At 52.6% G+C, this 24,135-nt stretch overlaps 7 protein-coding genes and 2 non-coding genes across 9 annotated transcripts; 6 read left to right on the top strand and 3 right to left on the bottom strand.

Moving 5' to 3' along the window:
- Positions 1-1,799: 1,799 nt before the first annotated feature.
- On the top strand, positions 1,800-3,456 carry HMPREF1120_02926 (uncharacterized protein). The gene has a single exon (XM_009156974.1). The coding sequence runs from the start codon at positions 2,114-2,116 to the stop codon at positions 2,438-2,440; it is 327 nt and encodes a 108-aa protein (XP_009155222.1). The 5' UTR covers positions 1,800-2,113; the 3' UTR covers positions 2,441-3,456.
- Positions 3,457-3,507: 51 nt separating this feature from the next.
- Positions 3,508-7,126, top strand: HMPREF1120_02925 (adenosinetriphosphatase). The gene has a single exon (XM_009156973.1). The coding sequence runs from the start codon at positions 3,796-3,798 to the stop codon at positions 6,235-6,237; it is 2,442 nt and encodes an 813-aa protein (XP_009155221.1). The 5' UTR covers positions 3,508-3,795; the 3' UTR covers positions 6,238-7,126.
- On the bottom strand, positions 6,754-8,093 carry HMPREF1120_02924 (protein phosphatase methylesterase 1; the record flags this gene model as incomplete). The annotated part of the gene is made up of 3 exons (XM_009156972.1): positions 6,754-6,935; positions 6,996-7,825; positions 7,879-8,093. 3 exons carry the CDS (start codon positions 8,091-8,093, stop codon positions 6,754-6,756), a joined length of 1,227 nt encoding a protein of 408 aa, XP_009155220.1.
- A 709-nt stretch (positions 8,094-8,802) lies between these two features.
- HMPREF1120_02923 (uncharacterized protein) lies at positions 8,803-11,226 on the top strand. Its single transcript, XM_009156971.1, has 2 exons — positions 8,803-9,473; positions 9,527-11,226. The coding sequence occupies exons 1-2, from the start codon at positions 9,270-9,272 to the stop codon at positions 10,955-10,957; spliced, it is 1,635 nt and encodes a 544-aa protein (XP_009155219.1). The 5' UTR covers positions 8,803-9,269; the 3' UTR covers positions 10,958-11,226.
- Positions 11,227-11,477: 251 nt separating this feature from the next.
- HMPREF1120_02922 (uncharacterized protein) lies at positions 11,478-14,753 on the top strand. The gene is made up of 4 exons (XM_009156970.1): positions 11,478-11,949; positions 12,005-13,594; positions 13,642-13,753; positions 13,849-14,753. Exons 1-4 carry the CDS (start codon positions 11,866-11,868, stop codon positions 13,854-13,856), a joined length of 1,794 nt encoding a protein of 597 aa, XP_009155218.1. The 5' UTR covers positions 11,478-11,865; the 3' UTR covers positions 13,857-14,753.
- Positions 14,754-15,191: 438 nt separating this feature from the next.
- HMPREF1120_02921 (3',5'-cyclic-nucleotide phosphodiesterase) lies at positions 15,192-20,231 on the top strand. The gene is made up of 4 exons (XM_009156969.1): positions 15,192-16,236; positions 16,291-17,178; positions 17,232-17,827; positions 17,880-20,231. Exons 1-4 carry the CDS (start codon positions 16,050-16,052, stop codon positions 19,251-19,253), a joined length of 3,045 nt encoding a protein of 1,014 aa, XP_009155217.1. The 5' UTR covers positions 15,192-16,049; the 3' UTR covers positions 19,254-20,231.
- Positions 20,232-20,785: 554 nt separating this feature from the next.
- Positions 20,786-22,329, bottom strand: HMPREF1120_02920 (uncharacterized protein; the record flags this gene model as incomplete). The annotated part of the gene is made up of 2 exons (XM_009156968.1): positions 20,786-22,111; positions 22,208-22,329. 2 exons carry the CDS (start codon positions 22,327-22,329, stop codon positions 20,878-20,880), a joined length of 1,356 nt encoding a protein of 451 aa, XP_009155216.1. The 3' UTR covers positions 20,786-20,877.
- A 268-nt stretch (positions 22,330-22,597) lies between these two features.
- HMPREF1120_09305 lies at positions 22,598-22,690 on the top strand. The gene has a single exon. It is a non-coding gene; the product is annotated as a tRNA-Asp (tRNA).
- Positions 22,691-23,375: 685 nt separating this feature from the next.
- On the bottom strand, positions 23,376-23,468 carry HMPREF1120_09304. Its single transcript has one exon. It is a non-coding gene; the product is annotated as a tRNA-Asp (tRNA).
- Between the last annotated feature and the right edge of the window lie 667 nt (positions 23,469-24,135).

Genomic DNA, 24,135 nt, shown 5'->3' with positions numbered 1-24,135 from the left:
CCTAAAGAACAAGAAGAGGTCTCGTACGCAAATCTTACGCGGCAATAGAAAGATGTTCTAGCTATATATATTCGAGACCTATAGTTATAATATACGCTAGTTAATCGTACGCAACTGGCGCGCGTTGCGCAGGATCTCGCGCGCTAAAGGCACCCCTTCGTTAGGCTCGGTATATACTAGGTCTCTCGCTTTATTAAGCGACGACCTAAGTTAAGTTATGCGCGTAATAGAGCGCTCGACGCTAGTAGGATCTAGGCTACTATTCCTTATTAACTAGACGGCTAGTTTACGTACCTTTCTAAAGTCGTACGACGCTTCCAGATCCTGCCGAAGAATATCTGGAATATAGACGAGATAGGCTTTTAAATGAGCCACTTATAGAAGGAGTCTATAGTCTTTGATCGACGTACGGGGCCACCTCTCTCAATTGCGAGTAGTTCTATAGGCTAGGTCTCGGTCCTAGAGTATATCTCCGCCGCGGACGACGCTATAAAGCCCTTAGTTATTTACCGTAGTAGGCTACTAAATTAACCGCTTAACTACTAGTTTCCATTATCGCCTAAGTGCCCTAATTAGCGTTAGGGCTTTATAGAGAGAGGCTAGACGACGAATAAGTACGCTCTCGAGTGGCTAAAAGAGATATTTATTCCTAAGAGTCGCCGAGGGCGTTATTAAGACGACGCCTCGTACTAGCGACTCCTTATTCTAGATGGCCACGGAAGTTACGTAATAGGCGAGTTTATCTATCTCTGCCTCGTAAACTAGATTACGCTCGTTTATCTACTACCTTATACGTCGTATCTCTATTAGCCGTGCGATTTAGGCCTATTTAGTCGCCTTAAGGCTTACTACGCTCAAAACCTTAAGGAATTTATTCTAGTAGGCGAGTCTTAAGTCTTACGCGCCTAGTTTAACGTTCTCTATTATCGTACGCGTTAATAGGGCTTTACTAGGTAATATATCTCTATAGGCTGGCGTAGAAGTGGCCTCTAGCCGATCGCACCTAATAGAGTACTTAACAAACTAGAGGTTATAGCCTATAGATAGGCTAGACTAACTACCCCGGAGCGTTCTAAGTCTTAGGACGTGCGTACGCTCAGGACGCTAACAGATATCGCCTCGCTAACGACTCTAAACGCGTCTATTAGTTATAAACTAACTCGCTCTCTACGTAAAGCCTAGCGTCTATTTATACGCGGCTTTATCGTAGTCGATTCTAGGGCTAGAGTACTTTAGACTAAGTTACTAGCCGTACGCAAGCGCGTACGAGAAGATGAAGAAGAGGCTAGTAATAAACGCCTTCGTAAGTAGGATGAGAAGCGCTCCTGGGACGTCGTCGACGTCTTCAAGGCTAGAGGGCACTCATAGGAGGAAAGCGAGTTATTCTGCGCTATCCTGCCAGATAGAGAGACGATCTACGCGATGCTAGAGTAGCTAGATTCATAGTTATTCTCTATACAAAATCGCAGACTCGGCATCAACTTGTTCGTTGCGTAGTGCGTACAAACGCGCGCGGCATAGTAGGATTTCACTAGTGGCGGGATCCTGGTGGTGGCGGGAAGGTGGTAGCCAACCTTAGTGGCCGTAAGTAAGAGGACACTGTGGGCCGTAGCAAGGGCCGGCCAGGACCAGCTTGAAGTGGGATGTTCCCACAGAAAAAGGAATGTCATGTCATGATACTGCTGGCAACGGCCCCAGAGGCATGAAGGGATGCTGGACGGGCTGCAGTGGTTAGAAGTTGAGTGGTCTCAAGTGAATGACAGTTTGAGTCCACCTTCATCATCACAGTCTGCAGTCTACAGGCAATGATAAGGTATGCTAGCATAGGAGAGCATCCAGGAATACATACCTGGTACGTAGTAGTTGTGATAACTTGGATACTACTTCAGACTCGGCACACTACAAGCACTGCTCACGGCACCTGAGGCAGGGCAGTTGCGGTGAGGTGCATCTTACTGCTATGCTGAAATTGTAGTACTACAGTATTATTATACCACAACTACGAGCAGTCGTAGAGTCCTCACCCACTTTGCACGCATGTCTCTCCTGGCCCCGACAGACCCTGCGTTCTCAATCACTCAACTTTCTCGAAGCCCTCAACCACAGCCACAGCATGTGTGCGTACTTCACTAACTACTACCAGATAGGATCGAATGCAACAGCAGCCCTTTCGATCACATATGACAAGCCTGGACTGGAAAGCAGTCCGTTCCTCTCCATCCATCTGCTCTCGAACCGGCATGCTGTCTTGTATTCGCAGCTTCGTCTCCGTCAGCCTGCGTCTCCCGCTGACCCTGCAGACTACACACTCACCAGTAGCCTCAATTTTCAGAGGCTGCCTACCTACTATCGTCCACACTGCGCCATTTTCTCCCACACTGCAAATGCCTTTAGCGAGGAGGTCACTATGATGATCTGTTCAATCCCACTCCTCGGTTAAGCCAATGCCCGCAGGGGCATACCTTCTGCTCCGAGAGGATATGTTCTAGAGTGCTGATCGTTAAGAGCAATGTATCGACGATCCTTTCGATCCAGCCAAAACATCCTGGATTTCTTGCCGGCTTACATCCCGATCCCGTATAGTATTCGAACGTGGGCATGTGGACAGACGAGAAGAAGACGCTCGGCAGCTATGACTGTTGGGAGAGTGGTGCAAAAGCAGACGACGACTGAAGTGGCGGTGACCACAATGTGACCACAATGCCACTCTCGCAAGGATATTGTCTTGGACTACTGCACCCAGTTGTTGTCAACCCTGCCTAGGTAGTTGGCTCCGTCATGGGAAACCTTCCAAGTCCTTGAAACGCAGTCAATCGGTATGAATTCTGGCCATCCTCACTCTGGCACGTTTAGATGCGCACGTCTCGCCACCTCGCATTGCCTGAAATCCAACAGCTTCGAGTCGTATGACTGTCCCTAGATGCATGCTTCCCGCTTCTCGGACCACGGCCGTCTCTTGCTCGCCCTTAGGATCCCGGTATCACCCCAGGATGACATCCGGACGTAGCCATTGATTGATACGAGCATCCTGGATCATGGACAGTCACGCCTCAGGAATCAACGATAAGCTACTCCATCAGAGGCACTACTGTGTCTCTGCCACATCAGGTACCATCACTGGAGGAAAGGCCAAGCTGCATCACGTCTCGGGGCCATCGACTAGCAGTGCCAGCGAATCCGCAGAGTAGGTCGTTTTGTGGTAGAAGAATGCCCATCTCGAGCGATTTCATATCGCTGTCAAGCCGCGTCTGAGCTTGGGAAGGTCCATTAATAAATTACTAGGCCATCCAAACGGGATGCATCTGGGTAGAGGTCTAGCGCCTGTATTGGATATGTCGATATTTACGCATAGTTACCTTACGCACCAATACAGGTGATGTCGATGTTGCTTTTGGGAGGACTTGGACATTCGCAGAAATATTATTTATCAAAATACAAAATGAGATTAACTTGCCCACCCACTCGGAGTTAGCGATATCAAAGAAACGTGCACACGCCGGCCGAGACGTGTTCTATTCGTACCTATATTCTCTACTACAGGACCCGTCTTTCAATGTTGTCTTGAAATACTAGTAGTAATAGCACTACAGCTTCGCCGGTGCGCGCACGTTCCTTCAATACTATCTTTAACCCCGGGTCTGCAGGCAGGTATCTCGGGTAAACTTCGGCCGAGCACCAAGTCTCCCGAAAATAATTTCTTGAATGTCCCTCTGCCAGTGCAGAACTGCAACAGTACAACTTGAACGATAGCAAAATATTCTTCCAGGCCTTCCAAACTGCCTGAAAGCGTCTACAATGATTGCTCCCAGCTCCGCAGATGACTTCGTTCTGACGATTTCAGACGACGAAGAACTACCGTTCAGCGACCCCGAAAGCGAGGAAGAGCAGACCCTTGCGCTCGCCTCTGGCACCAAACGGAAAAGAGACGAACCACCCAAGAAGGATACCCAGCGAAACAAGAGGCAGAAGTCTCAGTCCAAGAAACAACCAAAGAGGGAACCAGAACCCGAACCGTCCGAGTCGTCGTCCGAGGATGAGGGCGAGCAAGGCGTTCAAGATGGGACGATTGATCCAGATTTCGAATTCGACATTGGCGGAGGCGCTGTGCTGGAGGACCTGGAAGAGTTCGACGGCTGGGGCGAGGGCGCTTCGAACACAACAAAAGGCGACGGCAAGAAAAAGACGGTAGACATTGATGAAATCATTGCCCGCCATGCCGCGAAGAAACAAAAGCAAAAGCCTGCCAAATCCAAAAGTGCGGAAGAGGAAGATGAAGAGGCTTCGTCTGCCTCCGGAGACGAGTCTGCCGCAGACACTGATGGTGAGGAGGACGACGATGTTGATATACCGGACTTTGATGATGACGAGCTTCTTGCACCGGACGTGTTTGGAGCTAACGTCGGCTCGGAAGAGGGGGGCGAAGGCCAAGAAGACTCAGAAGAAGAGGAACAGGACAATTCGGAAGATGAAGCAAATGAAGATGAAGATGCTTCTGACAGCGACTCGGTCGCCTCGCCTATGGCCCACCCGGACGATCTCGCATCAGACGCCGGTTCAGAGACATCAGAATCCGATGCTGAGGAGCAGGCCAAGCGAGCCGCGTTCTTTGCCCCGGAAGATAAAACCACTAACACAAACTCCAAAGCCGCATCGTCATTCCAACAGTTTTCGCTCTCGAGACCGATTCTAAAGGCTTTGGCAGCACTCTCGTTCACTGCACCCACTCCGATTCAAGCGCGCGCTATCCCCGTTGCATTGCAGGGCTTGGATGTAGTCGGTTCCGCCGTCACGGGGTCCGGAAAGACTGCTGCATTCTTACTTCCCATCCTCGAGCGGCTCCTCTACCGGCCTAGAAAAGTCCCTACGACGCGAGTGGCGATTTTGATGCCGACTCGTGAATTGGCCGTTCAGTGTTACAATGTCGCCACCGCGCTCGCGCGGTTCACGGATATTACCTTTGCCCAAGTGGTTGGCGGTTTTCCGTTAAGAGAGCAAGAGGCCATCTTGAAGAAACGTCCCGACGTGGTCATTGCTACGCCCGGTAGATTCATCGATCATATGCGCAACTCGGCCAGCTTTGTGGTGGAGAACATTGAAATTCTGGTGTTGGACGAAGCAGATCGCATGCTGGAGACGGGATTTGAAGACGAGCTCAATGAGATTCTGAAGACGATTCCCAAGGGCAGGCAGACAATGCTGTTCTCCGCCACCATGACCGACAGTGTCGACAAGTTGGTCCGGGTGGGAATGAATCGCCCTGTTAGGCTATCGGTGGATGCTAAAAAGAGCACCGTCTCAGGGCTTGTGCAGGAGTTTGTCCGCCTACGACCGGGAAGGGAGAACCTGAGACTGGCGACCTTATGTGTCCTGTGCAAAAACTTCTTCACCGAGCGGACCATCATCTTCTTCCGGCAGAAGAAAGAAGCTCATCGTGTCCGTATTGTGTTTGGGCTACTGGGCCTCAAGGCCGGCGAACTGCACGGCAGCATGTCGCAAGAACAGCGTATCAGCGCCGTCAATGCGTTTCGCGAAGGCAAGACGACGCACCTCCTTGCCACAGATTTGGCAAGTCGAGGTCTCGATATCAAAAACGTCATGACCGTGGTCAACTACGAAGCACCTCAAACGCATGAAATCTACCTCCATCGTGTGGGCCGTACCGCTCGTGCTGGTCGCTCTGGTCGGGCTTGCACTATCGCTGCCGAGCCGGATCGGAAGGTCGTTCGGGCTGCCGTGAAGAGTGCAAGGCAGCAAGGCGCCAAGGTAGTGTCACGGGTGGTGGATGCGCAAGAGGTCGATGCCATGAACGCACAAATAGAGGCCATGGAATCCGAGATCGAGGAAATTCTCAAAGAAGAAAAGGAGGAAAAACAACTTTCCCAGGTCGAGCAACAGCTGACCCGCGGCGAGAACCTGGTCAAGCACGAGGCTGAAATCATGGCGCGGCCAAAGCGCACATGGTTTGAAACCGAAAAGGAGAAGCAGCAGGCTAAAGTGAAAGGGCTGATGGAGCTGAATGGGCCTAACGGGGTCATCAGAATCAAGGGTGAGAAGAAGAAGTTGAGCAACAAAGACAAGAAGCGACTTGACGACAAGAGAGAGCGTGTTGAAGGGAAGATGTGGCGGAAGGGCAAGGGCAGTGAGGCTGCAGCGAAGAAGGAGAGGATAGACCGGAAAAAGGGGAAGTCCAAGAACAAGAGCAAAGGAAAAGTGGGAAAAGGAAAGGCGAAGAAGTAGATAATCCGCCAACTCTAATGCTATAGATGCTGTCAATGCACTTTCTCGCCAGTTGTCCTTGCCGGATGGTGTGTTTGCTCTTGTTATATCCCGCCTCACATTGGAGATGCCGTTTGAACCGGAATAGCGCTCGGAACCAGACAGTCAAAGAACTTTTATCCCCCCGAAGCGTGCCAGCCGGTACTGGGCCAAGGTTGAAACACCAGGGCTCAACGAGGTCTACTGAATGGCGAAGGACTGGACGCATGCTCCTTACAGTTGGCTTTTTCAACAGGTCATATATCGTGAGGGTGATTCGATGTTGCCCCCATTGGCTGAGGCATTCCGCTCGAGCACAGCCATCAATCTCGCGGTGCTGGAATCGCGTTCCATGGGTATCTCGGAACAGCTTGCGGTATGGATTTGCAGAGAGACGTTGCTCGCGACAGGCGCCGATGCTCATGTTGTCGATGCAAACAGTACCGCCACACTTGCAAGGTGAATGCTATCCTTTCTTGGTGGTCTTCCCCGGAAGCTTCACTTGTGGCCTGCAGGCTTCAGTTTGCCTTGCCTGATCAGGTCATCTACCTTGGGAGGAAGGACAAGGGCGCTTCTATCATTTCGCTTGTAAAAATCTGCAACCACCTGGGCTGTCTTGGCCGGTTGATCCTCCTGAATGAAATGGCCAGCATCTGGGAATACTTGCAGCTGATATTTACCTATTTCATAGTCAGTGGCAGCGTCCAACGACCTCTTTTTGGGAAGTCATTAATGCGTACCTTGCATTTGGCCAATCATGAGTTCCTTGTCAAGCCTGTCAGTTCCGGCAAGAAGTAACAATTTCCCTCCCTGGGACTCGAGAAATTTCTTAGACAAACCAATAAACCAGCCTTCCCAGAAGGGCTTTGTGGACGCCAAATCGGTCCGCCATGACCACTTGTCGTGGGTTTCGGACTCTTGGAGAAGGGACGGGACCGACACTCTCGCCGAGGTTGTATTCCGTATCGTGCGAGATTTGACGTGCCAGTCAATCCCGGACGCGAGGGAAGGGAAGGATTTTGGCCTGGTGGAGAGATATGTATCCATGCTGCGCAAAGCATCCATGGCAGAGCCTTCCACAACGTCCAAGACGCCGTATGCTAGGAGTGATCTGCCCAACAGTTTTTGATGAGCCACTTCGGTCACTACAGCACCCCCTAGACTGTGGCCGATAAGCACGATGTCCGGCAAGTTGGCCCACTTCATCTTTGCCTTTGCGCCATTGACCACGAAAGCCAGGTCTTCGGCTAATGTAGTCAAGCTCAAGTCCTGTGTAGGAGGGCTACCGCCTGACGAGGCTGTCGTTGTTGTTTGACCGTGGCCTCTGGCATCTAGAGATAAGACGCCTGCTTCGGGGACCAGTTTCAAGAACTCGGCTGTAAAAATTGCGAATGATAAGCCTGATGACCCGGCGCCATGGTGAGTAACAATCAAGGGCCCCGAAGACGAGGGTGGTGTTAAATAAGCATGATGGACAATGGTCTCTGATGGTGTCTTCTGCTCGAAGAAAAGCTCTTCTGAAAAGAAATCATTCCAAGGAAGCGGTCCGTTCCGCGATCCAGCGGCAGTACTTGAATCATACACATTAGCAATTGCTAGTGGGCAGAGCTCCTGGTGTCTTACCCCTTGGGCCTTTCGAATAGATTCCGACTTGGTGAGGGTACTATCGTACCAACTGAAGAAGCAGATGAGGCGGATGAGGAGGAATCCTCCGGAGATGGCGGACACGCATCGAGAGATTCACCCTCGAGAGCAGTCGGGACATCAGAAATGGCGGGAGCTTCCGGAGGGAGACGCGACAGGTGGGCGCGTGCGAAGGAGCGTTGGAGTTCACTCATTATCGCCTCCAGGTCGTGTCGTAGCTGAGGGAGAGGTGGTGGTCGTCTCTAGGGACACGGGGGTAGACGAGGCTGCGAGTCACAAGGACACCCGGCCTGCATAACTGTGGCGGAGGAGACGAAGGTTTCGTCAGGCGTGAAATGACGGCGGTGCAGTGTCTGGTGACAGCGTTCAAGTTGGATACCTATACAGAAACATGCAGGTGGTGTGGATGGAGCTGAGGCAGTAAGCGACACGCACTGCAGTGGTAGGGGGAGCCTAAGGGGTCCCTAAGGGATATGAGTGCACACCCAGTTTTAACTAAACTTAAAGGTCAAGCCCCCTGTAAGCAATTCATCCTAGCCAAAGGCTCGCCTAGAACAACACCATCTATGTACAACTCGAGCCTACGACTCTTCAAGTACTACCTGCTGATGATCCAGATAGGCGCTTCCTCGAAAAAGAGCAGTGCCATGATCATACTATGCTGCACACTATATTTCTGCTTTGATCTATCTAGTAATGGCCGGTTCGAGTATCGAGAATGGACACTTTGATGTAGGAAGACACGAACGCTCCCGTGTACAGTATACACAGATGGCAATGCTGTAAGTAGTGTGCCACCATGCAGAAGTATCGAGCTGTCGCCGGGGATCCCATGCGAGACTGAGGATGTTTGCAGGCTGTCCCGCTCCAACCCCAATCAATCACTCTACAATGTATCATGCGGTGATGACAGCTCCGGGCCGCTGTTTTATTATTCGTGTCCAAGTTCTACCTGATGGGAGCTGGGGCTGCCAGTGGTGCTCGTGCTCGTGGCTGGATCCCGCCATCATGATCAGAGCTTCAAGTTCCCTCCGATCTCTCTCACACTCACCATGATGACGTCGTGGTCGACCTAGACCCGTCCGTAGTACCAACGGCACAGCACTGGCACCGTCCTCATCGACCTTACTGCTGCTGGCACCATCTCTTTCATCTCGTCACCGTACGCCTAGAATCATTGACCAGTTTCTTTTCACTTCTCTTACTGTGAAAATGAGACTTCACGAGCGCTTTGTTTGTCTCGTATAATCCCGAAGATACTTTACCTCGATTCTCCCATCTATTCTCCCGCCTTGGCTGCAGCTGCCCGCTGTTGTCAACTTGTCCCTCCTTCATAGCGCTATATCCGTGCAAAGTACTTGAGGCCCAAGATGGTTTCACTCTGGGGCAGTAACAAGAGGGACGAAGATGAGCCCCAACCCGAAGAGGAGGCAGATCAAGGTGAACAGAGCGCAACATCCTCTCGGAGCCAGCCTCCACCACCTCCGCGACAATCCGAGGATGCCAATGAACGCACCAGGCTACTGCCTCGCCATGAACACGGTGTTGGCTACCTGAGCCCGGACGACCCTGCTGTGAGTCCTGAACTTGCCCTCTCCCCAGAGTTGCGGATTGCTGATTAAGGTAGGTCTCACCATACAACCTGTGGAGTGTGCGAGCTCTACGGTGGTTCGAAGTCCTCTTCCTCATGATCACCTGCCTGTGGTGGGTGTTGCTGTTCATCTCGATCTTCGTTAGCCCGCCCAAGATGCATTCGAGAGGTTCAGGCTTCTTCGACGTTGCCTACACCACCTTGACGATCGGAAACATATTGACCGCGCTGCTCTTCTTTGCAACGCCATCGACCGCAATGAGCATTCTCAGCATGGCTATATCCGTCCTACTCCTGATTGACATGATCATTATTCTTGCGGTGCCCAGGATTAGGGTCGAAGAAGGCTGGATTGGGATTGCTTCTGTTGTATGGGCCGCGCTGATTGGTTTCTACAACGTGGTGACAAACAGGACCGTCAAATGGGGTAAAGCCGAGGAGGAGGAACGCTTGACTGGCCGTCAGGAGACGCGTCGTACGCTACGGGAATGGTGCGCGGTCTTTACAGCGACGACTATTATGAGCATCTTTGTGGCCATCACAGTCTTGCTCACCGCGACCCTGGTCCTACGCTCGAGGGATGCAACACTTCCTCCTCCCGGCAAGCGGTATCTTGTGGATGGCGACAAGTATAGCGTGCACCTGGCATGCGTTGGCGAGCAGACCTACACTCCCGATGGCGAGCCTAAGCCCACGGTCTTGCTCGAAGGTGGCTATATGCCTGTTGAACATACTTTCCAACCGTGGATACACGAGGCATACGAGAACCGGACCATTGAACGTTATTGCTATTGGGACCGTCCAGGTCTAGCCTGGTCTGACAATGCTCCCTCTCCACACTCTGCTGGAATGTCAGCAGACGCCATTTCCGAGGCTTTGGCCATCTCGGGCGAAGAAGGACCCTGGATTCTCGTCTCCGCTGGGATTGGCACTGTTTACAGCCGAGTCTTCTCGGCCAGACACCCCAGAGTGATTGCCGGCATGATGTTTATCGACGGATTGCATGAGGATTTGCTATACAGAATCGGTAGCCCTGGTCGAGGTTTTATCTTGTGGGGCCGGGGTATCATCTCCCCACTTGGTCTTGATCGCCTAGCCGGCGCCCTGTTCAAGGGGCGTAACAAGGAGGACCGCGTATACGGCAGGTCATCTTATCAGGGTGGCAAGTTCATCAAGAACAAGTTACAGGAGAATCTTGTTGCGGACTCGTTGACCAAAAACGAGGTTGTCAGCGCGAGAAACATTCAAGATCCGAATGTGCCCTTGGTCGTCGTAACATCCGGAGTCCATCTACGGCGGGACAAAGACTGGCAGCGAAAGCAGGAGGATTTGACCAAAGTGACGGAGAAATTGCTGGCCTGGGATGTTGTGAAAGGAGCTCCGCCAGAAGAGGTCTGGCGGTCACCAGAGGGAAGACAAATTCTGGAGAAGCGACTGGGCCAGCTATACAAGGATGCAACTTCTTGAGCAACGGCAGCGCTGAAACGGATCATGCCCCGAGGTCGACTGATAAGGTCGACACCTGATGTATCTCTAGCAACAAACGGCCTTGGGATGGTTGACTGAACGTCGATGACAGCAGCGCAGCAATGGGCCGTCGGGGCCCTTCCGACGGGTTTGATGGGCACAATCAGACAGAACTAAATTGATCTATTATCTCTTGTCACCTTTGAGGTCGGCTTGATCAAGCAGAATAATCGATACGCGCAGATCGCATGAAGACAGCTTACATCCGAGTCGTGTAACCACTGCAAGTAGCACCAAGCCACTGGCAGTGCCTAGTACTCTCGGGTCCGAGTAATTAGTAACTTGAAGGCTAAGGCAGACCTTCCCAAAGCTACTGTGTCCCTGAGTACCTAGGTAAGGTTAGTAGTACTAGTAGTGGCAAGGCTGTCGCCGAATGGAAGGTCCAGCGAGCAGTCGCATCCACTGCATGACGCAACAGCAGGAGCCTGCGCTCACTGCCGATTACGGTTGGCTTTGGCATTGCAGCGGTTCACGATTGGTGCAGTGCAGTGCAGTGCAGTGATTAATTGTATGCAACAATACTGTCCTAATACTACCATTCCGACTTGACTGAGCGACGACCATCTCAGCGTGAATCAACAACCGCCTCATTACTTCCTCTCCTAACGGCACCTCCGTGGATTTGGTTTTCAAAGGCTCCTTCAAACGCCGTGCAGTTTTGTTACTTTCATACACTGCGTCCTGTCTACCTTGCCTCCCGCGACCTTCTTCAGCCTTCCACTGGTATTTGATCATACTGATGCCTCTGTCGTCGCCAAATCGCCTCCGTCCCATTCTCTAGTACTCACCTCAGTCCGTTTACAGTTTCTCTGTCTAGACCCGCGACAAGCACCTTCGAGGGATCCGACATGTTATTGAGATTTGAGTCTAAATGGGGGCAGTTTCGGCTGAACGTCGACCCAACCCAACACTTTTCGGACTTAACGAGCCAGGTGAGTTTACGTTCAACACCTGTAAGGAAATGTCGCCAACTGATCAAATTTGTAGATCCTGGATCACCTGCCTCCCGATACCGATGCCTCATCGATAGTTCTAAGCAACAAACCTGTCAGTTCCAAACCAGATCCTGAACGAGAGCGACGACTGGTGGATTTGCCGGGCGTGGAGCTCCGACAAGTTGGTCTTAAACATGGCGACAAGTTGTATATTGGCTACTCTGAAGCGCAGAGTCTCTCCAACGGCCACACCAACGGACATGCTACTGCCGCCCCTCGACGCCTTAACGGGACCATCGCCCTGCCGAGCCCGGCCGAGTCCACGCCTCTTCCTGCGGTCACATCGCCAACATTAATACGAAATCCCTGGGAAGTGGTCAAGCAATCTCCGTTAGACGACCGTTTGGACAAGATGGATGGCAAGATCCCACGACCGAGAGACTCAAGGATGTGTCGGCACGGCCCCAAGGGCATGTGTGACCATTGCCAGCCGTTAGAGCCATACGACAAAAAGTATCTAGACGAAAAGAAGATCAAACACCTCTCCTTCCACGCCTACCTCCGCAAGATCAACTCCGCTACGAACAAGCCTGAGTTGAAGAGCTCCTACATGCCGCCTCTCACAGAACCATACTACCGGGTGAAAAAAGATTGCCCCTCGGGCCATCCACCATGGCCAGAAGGCATTTGTACAAAGTGCCAGCCCAGCGCCATCACGCTCCAGCCACAGGAGTTTAGGATGGTTGACCATGTGGAGTTTGCTTCGGCCGACATGGTGGACAAAGTGATCGACTTCTGGCGGAAATCGGGCTGCCAGCGTCTAGGATTCCTCTATGGCCGATATGAAGAGTACACCGAAGTACCGCTAGGTATCAAAGCCGTCGTGGAAGCAATCTACGAACCGCCTCAAATGTGCGAAGTTGACGGCCTTACGTTACTGGATTGGGACAATGAAAAGGATGTGGACGAAATGGCGCGGCTTTGCGGTCTCGAGCGCGTGGGTGTGATTTTCACTGACTTGATGAGCCCAGAAGATGGCGAAGGCCAGGCTGTCTGCAAGCGGCACATTGACTCGTACTTCCTGTCTTCGCTGGAAATTGCTTTTGCGTCCCGGTTCCAGGCCAAATATCCCAAACCTTCCAAGTGGAGCGACACTGGCCGATTTGGTTCCAACTTCGTTACATGTGTCGTGACGGGCGATGAGGATCAAAGCATAACCATCAATGCCTACCAGGCCTCCAATACCGCTGTGGAAATGGTGCGGGCAGACATTGTCGAGCCTTCAGCAGAGCCTTCAGTGATGCTCGTGCAGTCGGAAGAAGATGAGGTCGTTGGAGCTCGGACACGCTACATTCCTGAGGTTTTCTACCGCCGCATCAACGAATACGGTGCGAATGTGCAGGAAAATGCGAAGCCCGCTTTCCCGGTGGAGTATTTATTGGTGTCGCTGACGGCTGGCATGCCTATCAAACCCAACCCTCTGTTCAAGAATAACAAGTTCCCGGTCGAAAACCGAGAAGCCGTGGCAGAAGGACAGGACCCTCGTGAAGTTGCCAAACTGCTCCGTTCCTCACAGTCCGTCGACGCAATCTCCGATTTTCACTTGCTCTGCTTTCTGCATGGTATGGGGGTGTTCAGCAAGGTAAGTGTGCCGCTCCCGCGCACTGTTTACTTCTAACATGGAGGTAGGAGGAAGAGCAACTGGCTTGCAATGTGGCTACCAAACATGATCAGGTCGACGCCATTCACCTGACCGACACACCTGGCTGGAGGACCCTTATGGCGATACTCGAAACATATGGTGAGCGGCCCTTAAAGCGCACATGGCCCTTGGAATCAGAGGAAGATCTCAACCCTGAGAGTGCGTCAGAAAACCTGGCTAAGCGGTTCAAACAGGCGGCTAGCATTGAGCGCTAGGAACGCAGCGATTAACCACGGTGATAACACCCCGACGGCCGGATGTTGATGCCTTGACTCCAAGCCCCGGAGGGTCCTGCAGGTGGCGAAGAAATTCGTATCAGTCGAATGGGCTGGGCAGTACATGCATGACACGACGCGACAAGGGCATGCCCGGCATGTACGGAAGGCCAGGGGAACACATTTCCTGCATACATGAGGGCCAACCTTTTTCTGTGCTCGTGACCAAAGTGATGGCCGTTCTAGAAGGACAACAGTGATTAAAGCTGCCTAGGGGTTTCCGTCAGCGCTACAGATCGACGAGAAAGCGAAGAGGGCGGATACTGATCGCCGAAAACAAGCTCCGGATGCGGTAGGGACCAAACCAGCACATCATTAGGGCATTGCAGGGGGCGGCGGCTCCGGTTAGGGCTTCGCGGGATTCAACCTCAAGCTATCGTCTGCCGCTGTGATGGGATTCTGGATGACACCTTTGGATGAGCCATTGTCACAATGATAATCAAGTTGTAAGCTTGAATAGTTTGGCCCCGACAAATGTATGCCTGAAAACCATAGCTGTGTGTTGTGCTCAAAGACTCGGCAGCGGTGGTACTCGTAGGGTGAAGCGGACGACCGGGTAGGTGGTGTTATTGGCGGGGCAGTCTTCTAGAAGCTCTGGGCCAGCACACCGTCAGCGTCTCCCAGGGGTGTCCTTGGGAGGATGGACGATCAGTTGGTTTTAGGGGACGATAGGCGTGCCGATGAGCAACGGATTGCATTCACAACTTGAAGGGCTTAGACTCAGCTGTCAAGGCCTTGCGCTAGTACTGTGCAATCTAGCAAGTAGTGGCCGTGCTGGAAATAATGCACACACGAAATAGCAAATCCCACGTCTGCATACTGGACGCTGCAATAGCCTGAGGTGACTTCCCAGGTCTATGTCCTCAGGCTGGCTCCGTGAAGCGCCTACTACATTTTGTACTGGTAGAGGGAGGATATAAAGAGGAGGCAGAGGGGACCTGTCTGATGGAGGCTTATAGTGGCCGTTATGGGCTAGGGACCACTAGCATCGCCCGCACCGCCCTAATAAGCCGGGCAGGCAGACAGCACTGCAGTCTTTTGGTAGGGGTGCTACAATGTACGGTCACTAGTCGTACGTTGTAGGGCTCCGTCGACGTGCTGCTCCTCCGCATTTCGAGGTGACCAGAAGCATTTGATGCTTCTACGCTGTGCAGATCCACCACGGAGCCTGCCAATCGACAGAGGCCGCTACGAGTAGCTCGACACACGGGCGCCATGACTGGGAAATCCGGCCAGATTGATGCCCGTCCACTGCAGCAGCCGCACTTCGCACCAACACCCTCGGCCGCCCACGACGACAATCTTATTACTACAAGTGTTAGCCACTTACCTAGCACCTAGTGGGCAGGCATCCGGGCCACTACCGCGACCTAGGCAATAGATAGCCACCTGAAGTTTGGTTATTAGTGCCCCGTGCGTCGGTCGACCCTGCTACTACTCGTAGTACTACTACTACTACCGCTGCTACTTCCTCACGGGTGCTCATGGTCATCATCGCTGCTGCTACCACCACCACTGCAGTCAAACCCGCATGAAGCTTGCATCTCTTCGCTGCCACCAAGTCCTCGACTACTGACCCAGCCCCGGTTGCAGTGTGACCCAGCATCGCAATCCAGTCTCTTCTACCCGCAGGCGCCGCCATCTGCTTGTGTTGCGTCCACCCTCCAGCTCTCACAGGCACGCCCACGACAACTGCGACCGCCCGGCAGACTGACTCGAAAGCTGACAGCTGCGGGCTGCCATCCCACCCTCCATTCTTGTCCATCCTCCGAGTGCCGCGATCCAAGACGACGCGATCAGATCCTCTTGTATACCCGTCGATTCAACCTATTTGGGCTGTCGCAAACGCTCGAGAGTGTCAGCGCACCTCATCCCGCCGCCGGCGTCGACACGCCCAACCTTCCTCCAACAGGATCTCCAGTAACGCAATGCGGCGTCCCTGAGGAGATTTCCAACGTCGAACTGCGCCCGACACACCTGTTGTTTGTCTCGAGTTCACAGTCTGCGCTTGGTCTCACAGTCATATAGCTCATTCTGGCCATCTTTCGATCGCATGATGGGCCCATAAGCCTCGAAACAGGGGTGTCTTTCCTTTTCATACAACAGCCAACTCCAAAACCATGGACCCGGCTGCCTGTCGAGTAATATACATTGATGAGCGGTTCAATGGGGAAACCTGGATCTCGAGGGAAGGGTTGGCGGCGGAGTCGCCGCGAAATCAGAGACGAGCTTCTCAAGTCGACTGCACCAGCCTGCCTCCGGATTTACAGAGCAATGTGAATGCATTTCTGACGGTGTTCAACCAAGGTGAGTCTACCCAGGGTTCTTTCTCCCGACAGCAGCACTGACTGAGAACTCAAGTGTACGTGTGCAGCTCTGGGCGTGCGTTTTCTACCAAATTGTCCGAACTTCATGAACAAGCCAAACTAGACTGTACTCCGATCCTGGCCTGCTTCGACGTCGGATCCGAGTCAAAGCATGACCATCTAAAGTCTACTGCTCGGTTCTCACCGTCAGCCGACTCGCCTCTACCATCGCCCAGCTTACTCCGAAGAGAAATCACGTTCTCTTCCGAGTCTGACGAGTCATACGGGCTGCAACTGCTTTCGCGTATAGCCTCCGACCTGCAGGTCGAAGAAGGGGTCAAGTTGATCATCCCGGTTGCCATTGTTCAGCCGAAGCGCAAGGACTCCCATGATCTGGCCCTGGAGCTCGTCCAACCCGGTGGCAGTTCCAGGGCTTCCTTCGGTTCAGAAGGTGAGGCCGTGGCGGTCAACGACTCGTCGGACATCATCGATGTACAGTTGATGCTGCAATGTCTTGATGCGGGAGCCCTCGATGTGGTCAGGAGCCCACTGGACAAGGCCGGCATCATGGGACTGACGGTGCACGCCTATCGTATCTATAAGGATGCCAAGAAGGAGCAGGCGAGCTTCATGGCGATAACGCGGCGAACGCGCAAACAATCGTGGGTTGGCGTTGAGGAGGAAAAGCCTTATGCCTACCTGAGGGAGGCAATGGTGAAGAAATTACTCAAAGGCATCTGTGACCCGCAACACGTCATTGAAGATTACCAACACCGGGACCTCTATGTGCAGGAGTCGCGCAAGGACGTGATCGCACAGGCGATCGCCAGTTGGAGCTTTTGCGGACACGACTTCACCGAGGATGAGCTGGTCTACGCTGGCTACTTTATGCTGAATCATGCCTTGCAAATGGAGGGCGTGGAACAATGGCGCATGAGCCCGGGTAGGTGCTCCCCTTTTGTTCCTCGACCGATGCTTCTCTAACCTCCTACATAGCTGAACTACTTCGCTTCATGCAAGGCTGCCGCGTCGCGTACAACTCTTTCGTCCTATACCACAACTTCAGGCACGCAGTGGATGTTCTCCAGTCTGTGTTTCACTTTCTTGTGCGCATCGGTACCCTCCCGCCATATCCCGCCGGGGCGGAGCCCTCCCCCTTTGCAGATAAAAAGTCACCGATCGCGAGTTTGCTCGGACCCTTCGAAGCGTTGACTCTCCTGATCGCCGCCATTGGACACGATGTCGGCCACCCGGGAGTAAATAATATGTTCTTGGTCAAGCTGAATGCTCCCCTCGCGCAGCTATACAATGACCAATCGGTTTTGGAGGCTTTCCACTGTGCTGCTTATTCGCAGATTCTGCGTCGTCACTGGCCTCCTGCCTTTCAGGATAGGACTATGCGCAAACTCATGATCAGTACCATTCTGGCCACCGATATGGGAATTCACTCCGATTACATGCATCATCTGGGACATCTGCAGGAAAAGATCCATGAAACTCAGGTCACCGACGGCTGGGCGCCCAAGGATATAGAATGGGCCCGAACATTGGTCTGGGCACTGCTGATCAAATGCGCCGATATCAGCAATGTGGTGAGTTTCCTTATCTTTCTGCCTTGACACATTCACCCTCTGACCTTTACAGGCTCGTCCCTGGTCAGTCGCCGAGAGATGGACGGTGTTGCTTCAGGAAGAGTTTGCGCATCAAGGAGAAATGGAACAGGCTGTTGGAATGGAGACGGCACTCTTTGGTGGTCCTCCAGAATTGGGCAACATGCTCAAGCTGGCTAACGGCCAGATCGGCTTCATGACAATATTCGCCCATCCCCTCTTTTCCAATGTCGCCGACATCGTCCCAGCTATGAACTTCGCCGTTGAAGAAATTCTGACCAACAAGGGCGTCTGGTTTACCCGGGCAGAACATGAAAAGAGGCTACAATCACTTCAGGAAGGCAGTAGGCAGGGCGAAGGCGGATCCCTGTCTCCCCGGACACGCAGTCCTGTTCCTCGAAAGGGTGTGACAGAGCACGGAAGAGATAAGCATTGCGATCTTCCGTCATCACCCTTGCGTGGCAGGGCCGATGTCACTGACGGCGTCCCAACTTTGACCGAAGCAAGGCGTGGGCGGAAGAGTGCACTTGCCACCCAGGACGGTTCCCAGTCAGCATCGGCACCTGCTGTGCTAGAAACTGATCAGCTCAACCAAGGCGTATCGAACGAGGACAGTGAAGGGATTTCGAGCAATACTCCCAGAGTGTCTCCAGCAGGCGGCGAGCTGTCCCAGGAAGAAGTGCAGGCTCTCACGGACACGAGGAGGGACAATGCGATCTCTATGCGTGCAGGAAGTGAGGCTGTGCCCACAGAGGCATTGAAGGTGGAGAAGAGGGAGCTTTCGGATGCCGAAGCTTGGTCCAAGTTCAATTTTGCAACGTCCAACGCTGATGAGCCTGTGCGGACCTATGATCCATCACAGTCACATCCCACCAAGCGTGCCAGTGCCAGGGCCAGCGCCCCGGCAGGCCATCTGGATCTGGGACGTACCCGGGATGATATCGTGGAGGACCCAAAGCAACCTAAATCAGCACAGAGCGAAAACACTACGAGCACAACCTTGCGCGGAGGTGCCGACGACAGTGTGTTGACATCCAGCCGGAGTACAGAGGCGACGAGTTACACGTCTGAGAAGGATGAAAGGCTCTCACAAAACCAGAGTGATTCGCACGCCACGCACAGTCGTGCCACGAGTGCGCCTATACAGCCAGAAACCACGCAGATGAGTGCGGATTTCCGTGTCGGCAGTAACAGTGCTGCCAGCGGCGAAAGCAGCAAACTGGATGTACATGCCACGATACTCAGTAACGGCGATGTCGACGACGGCCGTTCTAGAGACCGGAAGACCATGAGTAAAGCCATGGGCCGCAGGCGAAGCCGGCTCAAACTCGGGCTTGCCTTTTGGAAGAGAAATCGGAGCGACAAAAGTGTTGGCGAAGACGATCGCCCGGAGAGTCAAGGCAGCTGACGCTCAGGCAGCTTTCCACTTTCCATGCACGCATGGCAACTGAATGATGTCGACCACCAGATGCGAGTTCGTTTCTCGCTCTTGCCGTGTGTGCAGTCAATTGTGTAATGAGTTATCGTTATGTGGTGGCAGGAGGACACTATGCTTTGCTCCGGAGGCTGTTTATTTCGTTTCGTTTGGGTCCATACCAAAATGCACGGATGTCGGGCGGCTGTTTTATGATGTGGCGTTTGTTGGGCATTATCATGTTACGCCTTGTGGCGTCGGAGTACGGCTGGGCGGCAAGAGCTTTTAATCTTGCTCAATTGCTGTGTTTGAGTTATGACGATGGGCAACTGTGCGAGTAAGGGTATGCTGATGGAAGTGGGTCACAGTGGAAAGGAAGGGCTACAAACTGGTTTGCGTTAGCCAGTGCTCCGGTGCTGGACAGTAGAGCAGGCTGGCAGACCTCCGGCTTGGGGCTGTATGGGCACTTTCAGCATGTGCTGGGTTTTCTCTGCTGTATACGAACGAATGTACGTCTTGACGAGTGCGAGAAGTGGGCAGACAAGGATGGAATTGGGCCACTGCACGCCGAACTTGAAGTGGTTCAGGTTGACTACAAGGGACGACAACATGTCGGGGCCATGCCCGTCAGGAGTCGGGACAACCGCGCTGATGGAATGGGGGCTGGTTACTAGGAAATGGTCTTGTTCAGAGGTCTGCTCTGTGGACAGTTTTCAACAAGTCAAGTCCTTTGCTTACACTGTCGTCCGAGAATTATTTTCATGTTCTTGTACTCTGTATTAGTAGTAATGTCCAAAGCGTGAACTTGGTCCAAGATCGTCCGAGAAGACAATCTCTAGGAGACTGGACGACCAAAACGGAAGCGTTTGGGGGAGTGTGGCCCTGGATGATGTTCAGCTAGATCAGTTCCATTCGTACCAGTTGGAGGAATAAAAATAATCATTATTATTTGAATGTGTACGGATAGTTTCCACCCACTCCTTTGCTCAAACTGTCGGCAGAGGATATCATCACGTTCGTTCCTGTACTCCTGTACTCGTAGTAACTAGATTTCTATTGCAAAAACCCAAGATCGCGTCCGAGAGGACAATCTTCAAGGGACTGGACAGTCGAGACTGAACGCAAGCCATTTTGAGCAGTGTGGCCGTTATGAATGATTTCGATATCGAGTGCTTTGCTCATTACACTGTCTGACAGGCCGAGAAGAACACTATTATATTTGTCTACTCGGTCCTAGTAGTAATATACAATGCGTGGACCCATGATCGCCTGAGAGTACAATCTAGGGAAGACTGCATGACTGAAAGGGCGCGTTTCAGGCAGTGGAGCTCTAGATCATTTCTAATGTCTATCTTGATCAGGCTGAGTTGCCTTTGTACCAGTTGCCGCGTAAAGAAAGGATTGCGCCCGCCGATTTCGACTCCCTGAACTCCAGGAAGGACCATCGCACGCCCAGAAGAGACATAAGACCACGAATGCGCGAGGTCGATGCAATAATGACCCCGTTCCCAAATCAACCGATAACGCCTAGTTCAACCACCAGTTGTCGGATCGAATCGTAACTCCGAGTCGAGGTCATTACTCAGTCAGTCAGTCAGTCAGTCAGTCAGTCAGTCAGTCAGTCTTGGTCTTGGACCTTCCCAGCATCCCATTCGCGGCCCTCGCCCTTCTTGCGCCACTTTACATGTCGGATGTCGAGGTCGAGATCTGCATCTCCTGTTCCCGTACGTGTAGACGCAGAAGCTTTCCATCTCTCAATTTCGTCGTCGTCGAACCCAGCTTCGCGCATCCGGTCCGCCTGCTTGGCCTGCCAGGCACGACGGTCACGAAGAGCTTCAAGGGCGTTGTCCCAGTCGTCAGCACCGTTCTCCTGGTTCGGATCGTCTGGGGGCGACTCGTAGGGACCACCCACATCCACGTCCTGCGTGGGGTCGTAGCCAGTTGAGAAATGGGCGTCAATATTCGAGGTTGGTGGATGTCGTTGGTGGCGCGTGAAACCGCGGCCGCGTCTGGTGATGCTGTTGCTGGTGTCGTCCTTTGATCGAGGGAGTGGGCCGATGAGAGAAGATAGAGGATCGGAAGATGTGGATGTGGATGAACTGGATGAATTGGATGAGGTGCTCCGCCGTCGATGGCGGTGTCGTCGTTGGTGTTGAGGTGTATCTGTATCTGTTATCGTCTTCTTTTCTCTACTACACCCCTCTTGATGTGTATTTTCAGAATGGCTTGGATTGGGACGGAGATGTCGTTCATGGTTCTGGTGGTCTTTCTCAGTAGACTCGAGTTGTGCCGGCCCTTTTTTGTGGTGGGTATCTGCTCTTTCTCGACTGACAGACCGCGACGGAGATGTCCTCCTCCTCCTTCTCTGTCTGGAGCCATCATCCGGCGACTCATCATCACCATGTCTCCTCCTTGTCCGCCGACGTGCATGGGAGTGCCCATGTCCATGCTCTCGTTCGTCGTCGAGGTCATGATCACGGTCACGATCAGCAGGACTCCGACTCCTTCTCCTGTTCCGCTCACGCTTGTCGTCTTCGTGTCGAGAGTGTCGATGTCTCCGTCTCCGGTCGTGGTCTTCTGCTCCGTCAGGACTCGTGCGTCGTCGGTACCGTTCACCAGACGACTTGCGACGATGATGATGTTGATGCCTACGTCGCGAATGGCTGTCATCGTCGCCGCCGCCAGTAGAGTTGGATTTGTCTGTATCACGACCTGGACCTTCTTGCAATCTCCTCAGACGCATCCGAGCCTCAAGTTCTTCCTTCTTCTTAAGCGCCGCATTGTGACTATCGACTTCGCGGACAAGCGTTTTCAGGAATCGTGTATTGGGTTTCGGGCCTGCATTGGGTGGTCTGGATCGAGAACAAACGAACGGAGACGCACATCAGCCTTTCAAAATCCCAGACTGCAGTAGGCACGATTTGAAGCTACTGTAGCGAGCCGCTCACCTTCTCGGCGTCAGTCCATATGTCCCTGCGGAAGCATATCTCAGGGAACTCTTGCGCGCATCTTCGGCGAGAAGTTTGGCAATGTATTCGTCGTCATCGTCAACGTTGGCCGAGTTGGACATGGGGGTAACTTCCGGGGGAGAATGTCTACATTGCAGTGTGTTAGTTGTTTGCATGAGGGTATTCTAGTCGTTATTGGTCTGTGGGACGTACCTTGCGGAAGAGGAAGGACAGAGAGGGACGTACAAATGTTGTATGTACTGCCAGTACAAGCCTCACCGAGGGGAGGGAGATGATGCTGGTGGGGCACGAGTCGCACCAAGTGGGCCAGAGAATGTTTTTGTATTATATTACAAAGTAACTAAATTTTCACCATCAGATAAGCACCATTCCTCGATGGTCTAGTGGTCATGATTTCCGCTTGTCAGCTCTTCAATAGAGTAGCAAGCGCGGGAGACCAGGGTTCGATTCCCTGTCGGGGAGGATTTCTTTTTGTCCTTTGTCGCCAAGTTGGCTGCCAATTCTTCTCCTTTTTGGGTGTTATATGTGTTCAGAGCAGCGAATGAGAAAATGGTGCTTGTAATAAGTGAATGGCACTGTCGGAAAACACCTTCTTTTCGTACACCTGGCGTAGTTCATTTTTGCCGATTATGCAATCACCCATGAGGCACGTAAAACCCGTCGGCGGAAGGTACGGTGGCTCGGCCAACAGTCCTGGGACGCTATTACTACGGCCGATCAGAGCTACTTGAATGGTCATGCATTCATCGGCACAATACCTGCTGCTTTTTGGCGTTGAGAAGGGTTGAAGTTGATAACGGGTTGCTTCTGCTCACGAGGACCTGAGTCGCGGCTAGTTTATGTGCATGTCACCAGAGGACTAAAGCCATAGAGTTGCCCTTCCAAAAAGCATGAGCCTATTACGGCATTTTACAGATCAGTCGCATTGCTTCACCACCACCACCAGATGGCAAGGCCAATAGAACCAACCATTGTACTGTAGCTCGTTTCAGCATCGTGCAACGCGATGATCCTGATTCTCTTCGCCTGACACTTGTAGCGCCTCGCCGAAACAATGTTTCCTCCAAACCAGAAAAAAACAGATCGAAAGGCTCACTACGAATGACTCTTCAACGAGAGAAAAAAGTAAATCGGCAAAAAAGAAATCCTCCCCGACAGGGAATCGAACCCTGGTCTCCCGCGCTTGCTACTCTATTGGAGAGCTGACAAGCGGAAATCATGACCACTAGACCATCGAGGATGAGATGCGCTGGTTGCAGCTGTGGAGCTGCTCTGGTGCTATTTGTGACAAAAATTCAGCCACTCTAGTTTATGATTACCAATTTTATTGGCACCAATGGGAAGATTTCTAGGCTGCCGGCTCCTCCCCACAAGTCCAACGCAAGCCGCAGGCGCAGCTTCTAATCAATGTATATGCATATCTGATGCTTACCACACTGGCTCTAATAAATGGATGAACTGTATGACAAGAATAGGTAGCCGGCAATGATTTCGCTGATGCTCCCACCACTGACGACTCGAATGCTCTGGACACGCCGACCCTGCTCCAATTGGATGCTCCAGTCGGATGACGATGGTGCCGGGTCTCTCATTAGGCACGCAGGTCCCATCCATCCAATCCGCCTGTGCCGACCAGACATACGGTAGTAGTAGACGGAACCAACGCCCAGCAAGACGCGAAAAACGCGGATATCACGCAGCGTGTCTCTTCTCTCAAGGCCAAAGAGGAAGGCAAAGCTTATGTATTCGAAGGATAGACAAGATAGTATGCAGGTTGTACTGATACTCTGCAATCATGCCATTGTACTATTCCTATGGCGTTCTCTCTCTCATTGATATCAACGGAAGCCGACGATATAGTGAGCCACACGGTCATGCAAACGCTCAATATCACCCAACCGCTGCCG

The sequence above is a fragment of the Exophiala dermatitidis genome, assembly GCF_000230625.1.
Source record: "Exophiala dermatitidis NIH/UT8656 unplaced genomic scaffold supercont1.2, whole genome shotgun sequence".
In the NCBI taxonomy this organism is placed as follows: Eukaryota; Fungi; Ascomycota; class Eurotiomycetes; order Chaetothyriales; family Herpotrichiellaceae; genus Exophiala; species Exophiala dermatitidis.
This window is presented reverse-complemented; position numbering and strand designations above follow the sequence as displayed.